General features: G+C 45.5%; 1 protein-coding gene across 1 annotated transcript in view; it reads right to left on the bottom strand.

Moving 5' to 3' along the window:
• LOC135396528 (mucin-2-like) overlaps positions 1–11,309 on the bottom strand; it is a 110,587-nt gene extending 99,278 nt beyond the window's left edge. Inside the window, exons 1-2 of the mRNA XM_064627557.1 lie at positions 11,076–11,309; positions 2,727–2,948 (exon numbers count right to left, since the gene is read on the bottom strand). Coding sequence (XP_064483627.1) covers positions 2,727–2,948; positions 11,076–11,130 — 277 coding nt within the window. The 5' untranslated portion in view covers positions 11,131–11,309. The remainder of the gene's footprint in view (positions 1–2,726; positions 2,949–11,075) is intronic.
• Between the last annotated feature and the right edge of the window lie 3,847 nt (positions 11,310–15,156).

Here is a 15,156-nt window from a genome sequence, read left to right as displayed (position 1 = left end):
CTGAAAACTACGATCACTATATCACGAATAGACACCTCCACGGACAGTCTCTGCGTATCGGGTGAAAAGCTTTAGCCCGCTGCTACCGATCAGAGCAATCTTCATCCACGAGAAAGCGAGGTGGTAACGGCGGTAGCGACAGTCACACGGCATGTTCGAGAAATGCCAGTAAAACGTACACACCAAACAGCAAATGCGAGACAACCAAATCCACCGCGCAAAAACAAATCGGGGAAAGGAGGAAATCTAAAAATAAAGGAAACACAACCCAGCTCATAGGTCTCCGCCTGTCACGTGGGCTTGTCGTGTCCTCCAATCAGAGACGCTATGGACTTCTTACAAAATCGGAGGAGTAAGAAGGCCGCGCGTGTGGCGCCATCTATCGCAGAAAAAAGTTCATTTTTGAGTTGAGACCTATGTGATATGTCCTCTTAAAGCGACAGTTGGGACCCAAATCAAAGGTAAGACATTTCTTATGACGCTGAGTCATCGTGCAAAATATCAGCAGCTTCCGGTTTTTGTTATGCCAAGTCTGGAAGCCATGGACGCTAGACGAAACTTCGTGGTTCTGTTTTATCATATCTCAAGGCAGTCCTCGATCACCTCCCTAGTGAAAATGTATCTGAGAGGCCTCTCAGGATTTCTTAAGAGGTCTGAGAGGACCTTTTAAGAAATTTTGAGAGGTCTGAGAGGACCTCTCAAGCACTCCTAAGAGGTCTGAGAGGACCGTCAACGAAATTCTGAGGGGTCTGAGAGGACCCCTCAAGCAGTCCTAAGAGGTCTGAGAGGACCTTTTAAGAAATCTTGAAAGGTCTGGTAGGACCCTTTAGCACTTCTGAAGGGTCTGAGAGGTCCTTTCAAGAAATCTTGAAAGGTCTGGTAGGACCTTTCAGGCAGCACAGAGGGGTCTGAGAGGACCTCTTAGAGAAAATCTGGAAGACGTTGTATAATCATTCATGTAGCCCTGAGAGGTTTGGGGGGACCTCTCAGACAGCTTTGCGACAGTGCGTCGTGCAACACCTCTCAGAGCAAGTTGCTACGTGTTTTCCGCGCCGCGGAACATGCTACCTCGTCCGCTTTGGAAAATAGATCGCAAGATTTCACGTGTTTGTGCATTATTCCTTCAAGGAACAAGTGCCGTGATAACCTTGTATTGCCTTCCCCCCTTGAAGCTATTGTTCTTGCAATCCGTGCATTATTGCACTGCACGTAAGTGGAAGCGTTTCGGCCGGTCGCCAGCGGTTGAATCAGTCTGTTTTGAAACGTTGAAGTGTGAGGACGTCGGCCGCGGATCTCAAGTAATTTGCATTTTGTCTTCGGGATTGTAACTGTTTTTGAGGTATGTAGACGATGTCTCAAATATGCTTTTGTGATTGACAGCCATTCCTCTTCACTTTAGGCTTTTACTACTGTTCGCAGACACGCATTATGAGCGCCGATAGGAAGAGTACCAACCACGTAACGTTTCCAACGGCGCTGGGTGCCAAACGGTGTGTTATATATTTCGATGCCTACACACTGACTTACACTGGAAGTTGTATTTCTTACAGATGAATCTCGTACGAAGTGACAGGTGGTGAGAACACAAGGTGGTGAGAACCCAATCTCTCCAGTTAGTTGGTGGCTTACAAGCAAGCAAGGGAAACTAGACGTTGCATCGCAAGTCCCGAAGTATACGTAAAACTGATGAACTTGATCACCGAGAAGCAGAGTTCCTCAAGAATATTTTTCATCGCCGCTGTACGGACATTGTGAATATGTGTCCCATGAGTTCACGCTTTGTGGAATACGACAGTATGTGTTGATGATGACTCGTACGCTTTCGTAGACATGTAAGTGCTAAATCTAGTTTCTGTTGGTGCAATTTAGCGTTTCGTGTAGTTTCTTGCGAGCGATCCTTCAACAAATATTAGATATTCACAATTCTGTAAGACATTTGAAATAACTGTTACATAATCAGATAGCAGTGTGCATGCCTTGAGTGTATCTGTACAATCGAAGGAACTCAATATATGTGGAGTTTTGTGACATGTACTTGTCTGTATCTGTGTCTGGTGTATCATAGCACTGTATGATTATACCACTCCGACGACAGGTGCAGCGTAGACGGCGAAATTGAACATTGATGTTCCGATGTCAGATCTGGGCATTAGCTTCTGAGAGGTCCTGTCAATCTGAGAGGTCCTCTCAACCTGAGAGGTCAGCCTGAGAGGTCCACCAGCCTGAGAGGACCTCTCAGCCTGAGAGGTCAGCCTGAGAGGTCCACAGGCCTGAGAGGTCCTCTCAGTCCCATAACATATTAGACCTGAGAGGCCTCTCAGATACATTTTCAATAGGGCTTCATATGGTGGCACACCTTTGTGACGTCACACATGTGCGGTGGGTCATGACTTCCAAACGTATCCGACACCAGCTCTCCGTCATGCCTTTAGGGAGCTAAGTTATGATCCTGTACGCGAAACATTTACGCTTCCTTGAAGAGCAAAGGATACGCTATGACACAGTAGTCTCAGTAACAAATATTGCACATTCATGAAACTTTATGATAATTTCGTTACTAACTTTGGAAGTTGGTAACGAAACTCCGTTTTAAAGTACACTCAACACGTATACATCGAATACATACTTCATATTTTCGTTTCATAATCAAATCGTCCTAAAGCATTATGAGCACGTTCTGCGATGGTGTTCCGTTTTCATACTTAAGCACGAAACTTAGAATTTACCGCATCCGGCGCGTCCTGGCCGGTCACACATCCTCAGGACTGGATTGAAGTGAAGGCCCTGGGGACACGACTTTTCGTAGGCGTAGCCTCCTATGCAATCACAGAACTTCTCACAGTTCGTTGGATGCCGAAGAAGACGCGTCACATTTGCTCCCAAGCAGACGGCGCTAGCAGGGCAGAGAGGTCCTAGTTTTGCCGCTAACACTCGCTGTACAGAGACCCCTGGAAAGCACAGAAAATGGAGTTAGCGCCCCGGGCTTTTTCTCTTTGCTTCGTATAATTTCAGCACGTAATATCATCCAAAGTGGAACCTGCACTGTGATGTGATGTGATGTGATGTGATAAATAACGAAATGGGGATGTGAGTTTCGACGAAGTCGAACTGGCTACCCCAGTAAACTTACACGCAGAGAGCTCAAACAGATGATGAGATGATGAAAAACAGAGATGGTGTCCAGAGAAGAACAGAGATGATAATGCAGTTCAACATGTGGGTCAAAAGTTTCGACCAAGTGAGAATAAAATGTCGGAATCGCTGGGGCACACTCATGACACATCACACATTCAGCGTGTCAGAGAATGTCCATAAGCCCAGATATATGCAGAAAGTCTTAGTGCCCTTAGCGCCTTGTCGGACGACGAAGGACCTAACAGTTTCGCGATACCGCAGGCTCGGGAGTCCACACGAGAGAGGCTTGTCTCTAATGCCCTTCGAGCATCAATGTATTTCTGACACCTGAGAAGGATGTGTTCTGCATCCTCTACAACGCCACACTCACTACAGTTCGGAGAGTCACGCTTTCCAAGTTTGAAGGGGAGACGTGCGCTGTACGGTACATTGAGCCATAGCTTATGTAGGACAGTCGTCGTTTGTCGCGTGAAGGAAGGTGGTACTCGAAAGCGTAACTCTGGGTCGACCTTGTACAGAAGCGAATCCCGAGCCGATCCTGTTAACCAGGAGGTGCTGCACATTTGTTGCTTGAGCTCGTTCAGCATTCGCCCCGCGTCGCCTTTGGTGAAATAAATGGGCATCAATGAGCCGTGTGACGCCTGACTCTTCTATGATGTCTTGAATAATGCGAAGTAGGAAGTATTGCGGTACGAAACAAAATTAGTCCTTATCTATTGACAAGACCCGTAGCATCAGCCATCCGCTCCACACTCAGTTAACGTACCACCGGGAACGAGTTGTTCATTACGAAGGGGCAACTGTGCTGGAATGGGTTGCGCTATCTCTATTGGCTCCGTGAAGGTCAAAGTCAAAGGTTGCGGGCGGCCCGGTCCGACAGGCAGACCTGCCTCCATCCCATATGTGCATAAGATAGCACAGAATCTAAAAAAAAGAGAGAAATACACGGTGTTTCCGTGAGGATGACGCCACCGGTGAAATTGGTTTCACTATGTTCGATAACAGAGAAAAAGAGCGGGGTGTTGGCAGGCCAAACATCGAAACAATAATGTTCCTTCTAAAACAGGTGTGCTGCATAGCATTCCGTTAACGTGCGGGAACGCATATGTAAGGCAGACCTGAAGATGCCTTAAAGTGACTCTGACCAGAAGTTGGACAAATCTTTGGTTTGCATCTATTACGAAGGTATGATACGCCTCCAAGCCGCGTCGCGAAATATTTTGGCTGTGCGCGGCAGCGAAGTTTGCCAAACGGGGAACTGAAACCGGTTTTCCTCCCCCCCTCCGACTCCTCCCCATCACGCGCGCAATCGGCGCCGAAATCTAGCCACTTTATAGTGGTTTTCCGCTTGTGTGACGCGAACATGAGGCTCATGTTCATTGTACACTCGGACCGGAAGTTCTGTAGCTAGTGAGCTAGTGAGAGCGGCATCGGCAGCATCGGAGAGGGTCTTCAAAATAGACGTCGAAGCAAGCAATGCGGAGACACCGAGCCCGGAACTTTTCTTTGTCCTTTCTACGCTCGAGAAGGAAATTCTGTTGTGTGCTGAACAGTTCGGGAGCCTTAGTTTGGCCGAAACGTCGCCGATGCCGCGAATGCAAGCCGGAATCGAAGCTCTACAGCGTCGGGCACAGTTGAAGCAAACACCATCAGTCGCCTGAATTCGACAGACTGGTAAGTGATGAGCTTTTTAGCACACATTATGATCGCATATAGATCTTCTCTGCAAATTTCGTGTCCTTATCTTTAATGCGCAGCTGTTGTTTAAAGGCCGGCCCGCGTGGTGCGTGTTTCTGTGATAAGCGCGCTGCGTAAAACTCTGCATAGCCACGCATCGTGAAAAAATACGCTTGTCAAACCGCATGGGGCGCAAATCCCGCTGCTGCGTGCACAGCGGGTTTGGCGTATCTGCTTTACGAAGTGTTGGCAACATTCTCCTCTCCTTCCTGTTCCGTCCTGAAATGGTTGTTTTTGTGTGGGTTCCTTTGTACGTACTTGATTTGCATTTGGTAAAATGGACCCTCACGAGCGAAAGTTGTACTTGGAGATGTCCTTCTGCAGCTTTTCCGTAAGAGTGGCCATTGCTAAAAAGGAAGTAGGATGCTGGACCGGAACCAGAAGTAATTGCTGCGCCGTGATTGGTTGCTATGGACGCCCGTGAACTGGCTGCTGCGTGAAATACCGGACCTGCTCTGATGCAGTGAACCACGCGCTACGAGCAGCTGCGACGTACAAAATTTCGCGCCGGGCGTGCGAACTCAGCTTTTACGCAAGAAAAACGCTACATGCAGGCCGGCCTTAAGGAGCCGGTGCGGCTCGTGTGCCATAATGTCAAAGGAGATCGAATGCGTGTACTGCAAGGAGCTCGCGAAAGCACTCCCGAAGAACCGCAGTACGAGTGCATTACAAACCATGAACATTTTCAACTTTTCTGCTTCAATACGAGTGTCCTGAAGTTTTCACATTTTGAACTCCGTGGGCAGCGCGAACGTATGAGCGCCCATATTCACAACTAAGTCACGTGTGTTCTTGTCGAACGATGTTAAAATTTGGGCGCTAAAATTGCATGGTTTGGTTCTGCATTAAAGTCGACTCGAGTGGAGGGCAACAAATCAAAAGACGACATAATACGCAACTCTGAACTGGGGAAAGTCGTGTAATTGTAAGTTCAGTGCTGTGTCTTGATAGAGTCGCCTTTTTATGTATTTCCCTGCGTTTAGGTTTTTAGCGATGTTAAGTGTTCTTGCTGGTGTCTTTGCTGGAAAAAATGCTGGTTTCTAAAAGAATACAGTGTAGCTTAATATACAGGGTGTGTGCAGATAAACTGCAGTGACTCTCAGGGATGTGTGCAAATGTCACTAGAGTTTATTTGCACACACCCTGTACTATGACCGGTTACCTATTTGCCTAAACTATATTTTTTATACATCTGTGTACACGATACACTGCGTATCGCCAGTTGGCGAGATGTGTTTGGCACAAACTTTGCAAAAACAAGAGGAGGGTCATCCCAGCCTGTGCAGTGAACAGCATCCGGCAAGCCTTCCCCACAGAATCTGTCACAGGCTTCAAGTACCCAAGATACCAACCAACCAACCAAGATACTAACTGGTGGTACCTCTTTGCACAGCTCGTCTATCGCATTTACAATAGTTCAGCATCTGTATTTTAGGATGATTCATAGCTGCGCAGGATGATGCATGGCTATGAGTTCCAAAATATGTTGTATTGAAACACAACACTAAAGTCCTTTTTAATGAGTCTTGCGGGACGATACTCTCCTTTCGTGACATTGCGTACCGTTGCTACCTATGAACAATTCCTTGACCAAAGCTGATGAACAAACGAAATGAACAAACGAAACAATATATCTTTCAAATATCAAAATCAGAAAGAGATGCAACATCTATTTATTACGTAGGTTACAAGCTTTCACACAGTCTTGCCCAAGAAGCCCAGGCTCCAGGTGAAAGCTTGTAACACACGTGATAAATATATGCTTCATGTACTCCTGTTTTTCAGACTTCTTGAACCATTAAAACCATTACATATGAGAACAAATTTAGCCTACCACATAATTGGCCATTAAAGTTGCACGTTGTCACATACCAGAAGCCACACTAGGAAACTGTCTACTGGGCTACTGTTGCCTGAAGTCAATATGTCATTGTTACATGTGTTGGTTGCATGTATAGTTTTGTATTCATGTGTTTACCATACATCTGTATGTGAAGAAGATATGTGCAATCTTTTACATAGATGACAGTCTCTGTTCGAAATATCGGCGGCTTCTGTCCTGAGGCAACTCCTTTCCTAAGCACATGTGATAGTTATAAAGGGTGTTTCACCTAAAGTGATAAAAAATTCTAACTGGCGACGTACTCGCCTGAGGATTGGGGGACTTTCGGCAATTATCTTCTGGGAACTTTTGCCGCCATTTAAGAAGGCTTTGGACAATTTTAAATTGAGGTAAATTTATTTTTATCAATGTGATAAAACAAAAGCATGAGAGAACTGATGTATTGGCAGCTGGGGCAGATGAAGATTGTAATGCAGATCCGCTTCCTTTATGAAATTTGCACAAAATTAAGAATCTGTCTGCATTCAACAATTTCTTCCTAGTTGTGATCATCATTTATTGTCAACAAAGACAAAGTTGTATCACACATCAGACCACACCGAGCGAAGTGGGGTTACAACCAGAGAGTCGAACCGAAACGTTTAACGGTACGGTTCGGGTTTAGGTTCGGCGATAAGGGTTCCGATCCGGTTCAGGTCCAGAAGGCAATTATAATGGTTCAAACTGGTTCTTTCGAAACCGAACCGGTTCAGGAACGACGGGTGCGAATGAAGCACAACAGGCAGGTTAAAAGAAGCTTCCGTGTGTGTGTGTGTTACAGTGTTTGAAGTGGGCAAGAAGGCGTCAGTGGTCGTTCAGGATTTTGAAAGAGTTTGTGCGACATGAAAGGCAAGATTAGTAGCGGTTACAAGAAGAGCATACCCATGAATTACTGGTTTGGGTTGACTTTCCCCGCACGTAGCTCAGGTCGCGGGGTTGTTAGCGGAATCTCACCGGGAATATCTGTCAACCAAGCCTGCTACCTTGGCCTTAACCTTCCATTTTTCTGTAACCGGTCTGTAGCCTAGATCACAACGTTCACATAATCCCCTCCACACTCTAACAAAGCAGCCATTCACTCCGGTCGTAGAAGCCCGTACGGAACCTTTCTTCCCTCCGGGCTGTTGACCCACAATTCGCATGAACCTTTAAAGGGACGGTCTCGTACAGATCGAGCGATTCCGAAACTTAGCTGAAATTATATTCAAGAGTGCTACAGAAACACAGTCGCGAAGTTTCAACCAGAACAACGAAGTGGTTTTCGAGAAATTTGAAGGAATATGCCATGACAGCAGACGACGGAAGTTGCAGCTGGATTCAACGCCCTCTCATGCAACGTCACATGTGACGTGGTTAAACCCTTTAAATAACCCTTTAAATACCATGCCAATGATGAGGACGGTGCCCAGAAGAAGACCAGTCTCTGTTCGAAATATCGGCAGCTTCTGTCCTGAGGCAACCCCCTTCCTACCTTGGCCTAAGTCATTTAAGTAATTGAAATTATTCGCTACCAGTCAGGATCGCGAATACAGGTTAATCAAATAACGACGCTTCATGGTATGTAGTTGGATTGGCATGTTGCGATCGTGAGCTCGGGGACTTTATGTGTAAAGGGCACGTTATTGTGTCAGCACTGACCGCCGCCGTGCTCGGCGTTAGCGTGAAGTGTCTGTGGAAAAAAGACAAAGCAAGTGCAAACAGAGAGTTCGACTCATTTTAGACCCACTGGCGAGTTTTAGATATTGTGTCAGTATGGTAGTTTTTGCTTCTTTTATTTTAAATCCACAAAGAAAGCCAACTTGGCAGGTTCTTTTCGTTCTGACCAGAATGAGTGTGGCCGGTGCTTTACTTTCTAGTACCCTAGGCACGCGGCAAACATGATGCTTTAAACGGAATGACAGTAACTTCACTTCCTGAGCAACCATCGTCCCGAATGACTGCGTTTTTTCAACACTCCCCTGCTTTCAACAAGCCAGGAGAGAAGGACGCCACACAAGATTATAGTTGGTGAGGAGGTGAACTTACCGCCATTCCGTTTCATGAAGTGTGGCTAGCGTATAAGGGGCTTATGTAAGTTCACACGCGCACACGTTGGGAATTATGCTGAACCGTTATTTGAACCGGAAACCGGTATTTTTTTACCGGTTTAGTTCCGGTTCAGCTCCAAGATGGCGTCGACGCTTTAGGTTCGGTTCAGTTCCGGTTCGGCCAAAAATAACGGTTAATAACGGTTTTCGGTTCAGGTTCGGGTTCGGTTCGACCCTCTGGTTACAACCTACCCATTGAGACGCGCTTATTGTCTGTTAAATTATCGAAAGTTACATCTCAATATTGCTTTTTGTCCTAGGAAATGAAAAAGAATACCTGTTTTTTACGTTGTGCCTGTCTGAACCTGCACTGTAATGCTGGTGCTGTTGCCAAGATCGTTTATGTTTGCGAAATGTGCTATAGGTACAAGCCTAGTACCTTACACATTTCAGCAGGGAATGGTAACACTCATGTGTCACACCTTTTAGTTTCGCTAGCCTAAAAAGCTACCAGTGTTTTATGTTTGTAAGCAGAATTGCTGGCAAGGTTCACAGAACAAGGAATTGCGTGTGCAGCACTGAGAGGAGTATTAAAATAGTGCAACTTTCTCAATGAATTATAACTTGAAACCTAGCTTTATCTCAAGGGTGTAGCTTATATGATGAGTAAGTCATTGACGGAAGAATTTATTTTCATAATCATAGCATTGAAGCCAAGTGGAAGAACAAGGTGCATCGACAAGGAACAAGTTCAGGGGCATCAGCCAAGCAGGATGCCTCTTAGTAGCTGTGACTGCAGCGGAAGGATGATCCTTTTAACTTCCTAGCATTGTGCAAAACTGTTTCCTTCACTCTGTAGTCTTGAAAGTAAAAGATGATTGGTGTGTTTAGTGACGGTCTTCCAAGTCTATGAATTCGTGCAACCGAAGTGCATGTTACGCCCAGTTTTTCTTGACACTTCACTTCATTAATAACACTATGTCGTAGATCGGATTCCGATTAATTCACAATATCAGTAATACCAAATACAACTAGATTTGACTTGCGACTTCTATTCTCCAAATCCACAAGCTTATCTTTTTATTTTTACCATATCACTTATCTTATCCACAGATACGGTCAAGGTATCAAGACCTCTTAATTTCAACTGCCCATCATTTAGGTTTCCTTCAAGGTCAGCTAGACGGGTGCCAAGTCTGGTAACTGCCGTTTCCATGCTTGATGGGCCTGTTGCTCTGGGCCAGGTGGCGCGAGTGAGCAGCAACATCAGCGCCCCAAATCATGCAACACTCCCCAGTTTAGCAGACGACGCGGCACTTTCAAGTACACGGTTTCGAGTTGTTCGCGCTTTTCAAGAAGCACCGCTTTTTCTGTTGATTTCCTACAGGTTTTGTAGCTTCCTTGGCACCATACCGTTTGACACACCATGCAAAACCCGCTGATGGAACTTCTTACTGTTGGGATCCGCGGCCGTTTGGGCCCGAAATGGCGCTGTGCAAACTTCACTGCAACAGCCCTATAGACGACTTTGCAGATTCGCAATGTCCGCCCTAATCTCCCGTTGCACTTTCATTATTGTTTGAAACATTTCCTTAACAGTAGGACTGGGGTTCTGCTCAATATCTCCGCAAATAAGCAGGTGGCATACACAAAAACAATCATAAGCAATGCTCAGACATATATGTGTATAACATATATCAGGTAGGTAATGTCAAATATATATCACAAGTGTGGGAACAACTAAAGATACTTATTTGCTATGTGCCTATAGTCATGTCAATATACTCGACAATGAGCAGGCAGGCGACGCAAATGCCCTGACTGGTGACGCCACCAGCTTCGAAATTCCTTACCACAAGTCCACAGCACGATGATTACGCTAAGTAGAATAATACCTTCAAAATAGCAGAACTTTTTAAGTAATAGTGAATTATGTACAGTAAAACCTCAAATAAGAAATTTGACCGTGCGAATTATGTACAGTAAAACCGCAAAACCGACTGCACGACGTTCTGTCGCCAAAGGGGGGACTTATTCGATACTATAAGTTGATCGTGTTTCAAGGCGAAATGCTAAATATGCGAAAATGAATAGGTAACCTATTATGTAGTGCAATGCGTATTTTTATGATGTATCGTCGCCATTATAATGAATATTATCACTTCTAAACATTACTGTGCTATTGCCATTACAAAAAGCTGTGGATCATCCCCATGTCGGTATTGCTTTCTATGCAGACATAGTGGAGCCTCCATATAATGATACTCTCTGTTCCGATAATACAGAAAACTTACCGCAACTTATCGCAAGTAGGGCTGTATAAAGCCAGGTAGAGACGGCAGCCTTCATCTCTGTAGCCTTCCGTTGAAATGTGGTGTCTGACGAACAACATCCGACCCCTTTCCGAAGTAAATGAGATTAGATGGCGTTTACGGGCCGCTCCTTATGGTCACTTTATATTATCATTGAGTTGTCATCTGAGCAGCCCTGCTGGAGCACATATTCTAGGTCAGAAAAACTGGGTGAGGAAACTTGGCATACTTAACAGTCATAATCTGTGGCTCGCGTTTTTATTGTTGCCGTCGTCGTCCTCCCGGGTAATAAACACCTCGTGGTGTAACCGCGCCGAAATGGCGTTGCTGTGCAATTACACGTTTTGTGGGAAATCACAGGGTACTTTATTGCCTGTAACTCGTGTTGCCCATCTTGTCTTCGTGACTGTACTTTGATGTCGCAAGTGTCGTTCGGCCCATTCTTCGGATAAACCCGGATCTTCAGGTTGGGTCCTAGCACTTATATATATAATTGAAGTGCTCCATAACGGGCTGACAAATAGATTGTTCTCGGACAAATTCAAAGTTCTCATTTCAGGCACACTGTACAATTCAAATAAGTGTAGAAAATGCTTCTGTGGCCATCGCTTGTGCTAATTACTTGAAATGGTGTTTCGCTTACGTGTAAGCTCACAAAGGATCGTTCCGGACAGCAGTGCCATACCAGTGTTATTTTACCAAGTGAATATTCGGTCTACCCCTTGTAAAAGAACACTTTAACGCTTTACTTAGCTTGACGTCATTCAGAAGTATGTGGAGATGGAGGTGTCAAATTTATTGAGTAGCCCTCATGGTCGCTCATGAAGAGAAATCAAAGACTAATATCTGGCCACATATAGATTATTCATAAGTCACATCAGATGTTGGCGTTTTTCACAAAACGCAACATGAATATTTTCACACCATCACGGAAAAATTCTATACGGACCACGCATATTGATTATCATTTCTCAACAGATTTGTAGGCGTTACCGTAAAAAAAACGAACTAGATACCCTTACCCGTTATCTCGAAAAAAAGGACACACACACACACATAAATGGGATGATGATGTGGTGGGTCATTCTCCGCCGTTATGGCTACGTTATGGAACTAAATACGCTACTACTGAAAAGCCGAAAGGAACGTGTTCTCGTTACTCGTTAGTAACGAGTTACTTTTCGGTTAGTATTTTTTTAAATCTTCATTGATATTTGATATTGAATTTAATTTCAGTTGCAGTTGGTGCTCAAAATGCCCATCGGTCATTTTTGTGCGGCTTCTCGAGATAATATCACGGCGACACTGTACGGCCGCTCAGGGGAAGCACTTGAAGGAACAGACATCTTTGTTGAACGCACGTGCCACAAATGGCAAATAGACAACGCGTCAACTAGAGCCTTTCAACCCAGTCATCAGAGAAGTCACTGGTGCAAAGCGGAAGATTTCATTATTTCGAGCTGCAGATCAACGCCGTCAACCAGTAGCTATATGTGTAATCGATAGAACAAACAAAATATATCCTTACCTTTACGCGCATCTTTCAACTCGAGTAAGATGTGCTGGATGTACTCAGACGTGTTGTTTTCGGATGGCAAAGAAGGCACAAAAATGCTAAATTGGCATCGATTTTTGCTTCCTACGTGTTGGTCATGTCGTCTAACGCAGGCAAGGGTGACGCTATGGTGAGCTCCGCCAAGTGACTGAAACTCCTAACTTGGTAACTCCTGCGCTCATATAAGACATGCAGGTGCGAGAAAAACTTTTAAAACACGATAGTTATTTCCCAAGTATTCTGGGGTTAGTGAGTCGAGTTAAGGCGTAAAGCTGCGTGTCATCCAGGTCAGGCTCATGCCTTTTGCAAGTGCATGGGATGCCCTCATCAGTTCATAATTGCTCAAAGCCTTAGCAACGTCAGGTCGTCGCCTGTCAAAGTCACCGCCTTAGCGTAGTCACGAAGACCTCGAGGTGGTTATTCCAGAAGGCTCTATGTGGCCTCTGACGTGAATATCGGGAATTCGGGAATACGCAGGAGCTCAACATCCAGATCAGAACACCGTGTACGAAGCGTAAGGATGGTGCACCTGTTTCAGAAGGTCGTCCACACCGAAGCGAAAGAAGGACGGAGAAAACAAAAATGAAAGTAACAAGTAACTTGCAGTAGTGATAAGGGGAGGATATATCGCATGAGCGCTGTATACGCGGGGAGCACGTTTCCCTTTGCGCTCTGAACGGAGCTCGTTTGTTGGAGGAACGTAACGCTACAACGCCATAATGTGATGAACGGGAACTACGAGAGCGACAACGTGAACACGTTCTGCGATGAAAAGCACGTGTACGCACGCCGTTCCCCCTCTGGACGCTGCCCTCTCACTTCTCCGCATAGGGAGTGTTCTTACGCCGCCTGATGTTCTGCGGTCGCGAAGCAGCGCTGATCTTTAAAATTCATTGATCTAGTATCTAAGCACTTTTCGGACGAAAAAATTAGCCATGTAGATTGTCGGCCGATGCCATACATAGTGCTATCGGTTTCATTGATGAGTTTCCGGATGCGACAGTCCCTTTAAGTCGTTACTTCATTCCACGACCTACTCTATAAGAACACGACCATGACACTCGCCGATCCCCCTATGGGACCGCCGTCCGCGGCCCGAAGCGGGGAAAACCGGCCTGGCCCCCGAACTCAATTTCGCTGTTGAATTTTCTTCGAGTAGCCATACCCTTAAAGGGACTATGAAACGATTTTTTTCTTCATTTCGTTTGAAAGAAGACATTTTGCTGAGTGTAGAACCGAAATTTTACTTTCGTCGCGCGAGCGGACTTCTCGGGAGCGAATTTAAACGGAGCGGCTAGGGAGGACAGCCTGCGCCGCGCCGTGGGGAGCTGCCGAGCGGAGACACAACGGGTAACTTGACGCAAGTACGGCACTTGGCCTTCGGGAGAGGAAAATCAGTTGCGCTGCGCATGCGCTAGAAGTGATGTCACGTGTCTCTCTTTGCCGCCGCCGTGCCGTCTGCTCGCTTCGCGTGCGCATGCGCTAGCAGACAGCGATTTGTTGGCCTGAGGATGGGTTGTGGTTTGTGGTAGCGGTGAAGCAACTTTGCCAAGTATTCCGTTCAAGTTCCTCGCTGGATGTCCCGCTCGTCCGTCGATGTTCAACAGGTGAGGGGACGTTTCAGCAACGCCTGCGAGTTTCATGGTCGGTTGAAAAGGTAAGGGCGTCTGTACAAAATTGTTCAATGGGCCGCTCTGTTACTACAGATGCAACAAGTGCCAGTCCACTTTTTCTCAGCTGCACCCTCTCAGTTCAGGCAGCAGCAGTACCAGGTGTATGTACATAACTTCCAAGTGAATTAAGACGCACGAGTGCAATTCTGAAGCTGGTAAGTACGTCTCATGCTACACACCATTCGCGTTCAACGCTCTTATTTTGCATGTGTTGTAGCAAATGATACAGTGGCATACACCGGCAGACTGGTGCGTAATGTACACCCATAGTGCCAAGTTGGACTAATTCTCGTGACGTGTTTGTAAAATCTGTGTAATCGGACTATCTAATTGTCACCTGTTCTATCTCAACACCGAAGTCGGTATATGAGTAAGAAATATCGTGGTTTCGGCAATTATCAGTAATCCTTCGTTGTGCTTAATGATTCCTATTATTTTGTATTTGTGCTTTTACTCAGAATTATCATACTGTATTCTTAACTGGAGCAACAAAATTACGAAACACATGAGGGTTGTGTTGAAACTGAGGACATTGCTTATTTTTACTGACTTCAGATTTTCAGGCATGGAGAGAAGAAATGCGCAGGATGCAGCCAAGAGTCATTTTACTAGAGGCACAGGGGTAAAAAGATCGAAAGATGGAAGTTTAAAGTGTTATTATATTTGTAACTGATCAGGTGCTTTTATAGAGAGGACACATCAAAGGAAATAAGGTCCATCAAATCACAAGGTTCCGTCAGGCGTGGGGACACCTGCCTTGCTGATATGTCTGAATGTTCCAAACTGGCAAGGTCTCGTTTGTCTTCCAATCTTCCTATTATGCACATGATTTTGA

Source organism: Ornithodoros turicata, chromosome 6, assembly GCF_037126465.1.
Source record: "Ornithodoros turicata isolate Travis chromosome 6, ASM3712646v1, whole genome shotgun sequence".
In the NCBI taxonomy this organism is placed as follows: Eukaryota; Metazoa; Arthropoda; class Arachnida; order Ixodida; family Argasidae; genus Ornithodoros; species Ornithodoros turicata.
This window is presented reverse-complemented; position numbering and strand designations above follow the sequence as displayed.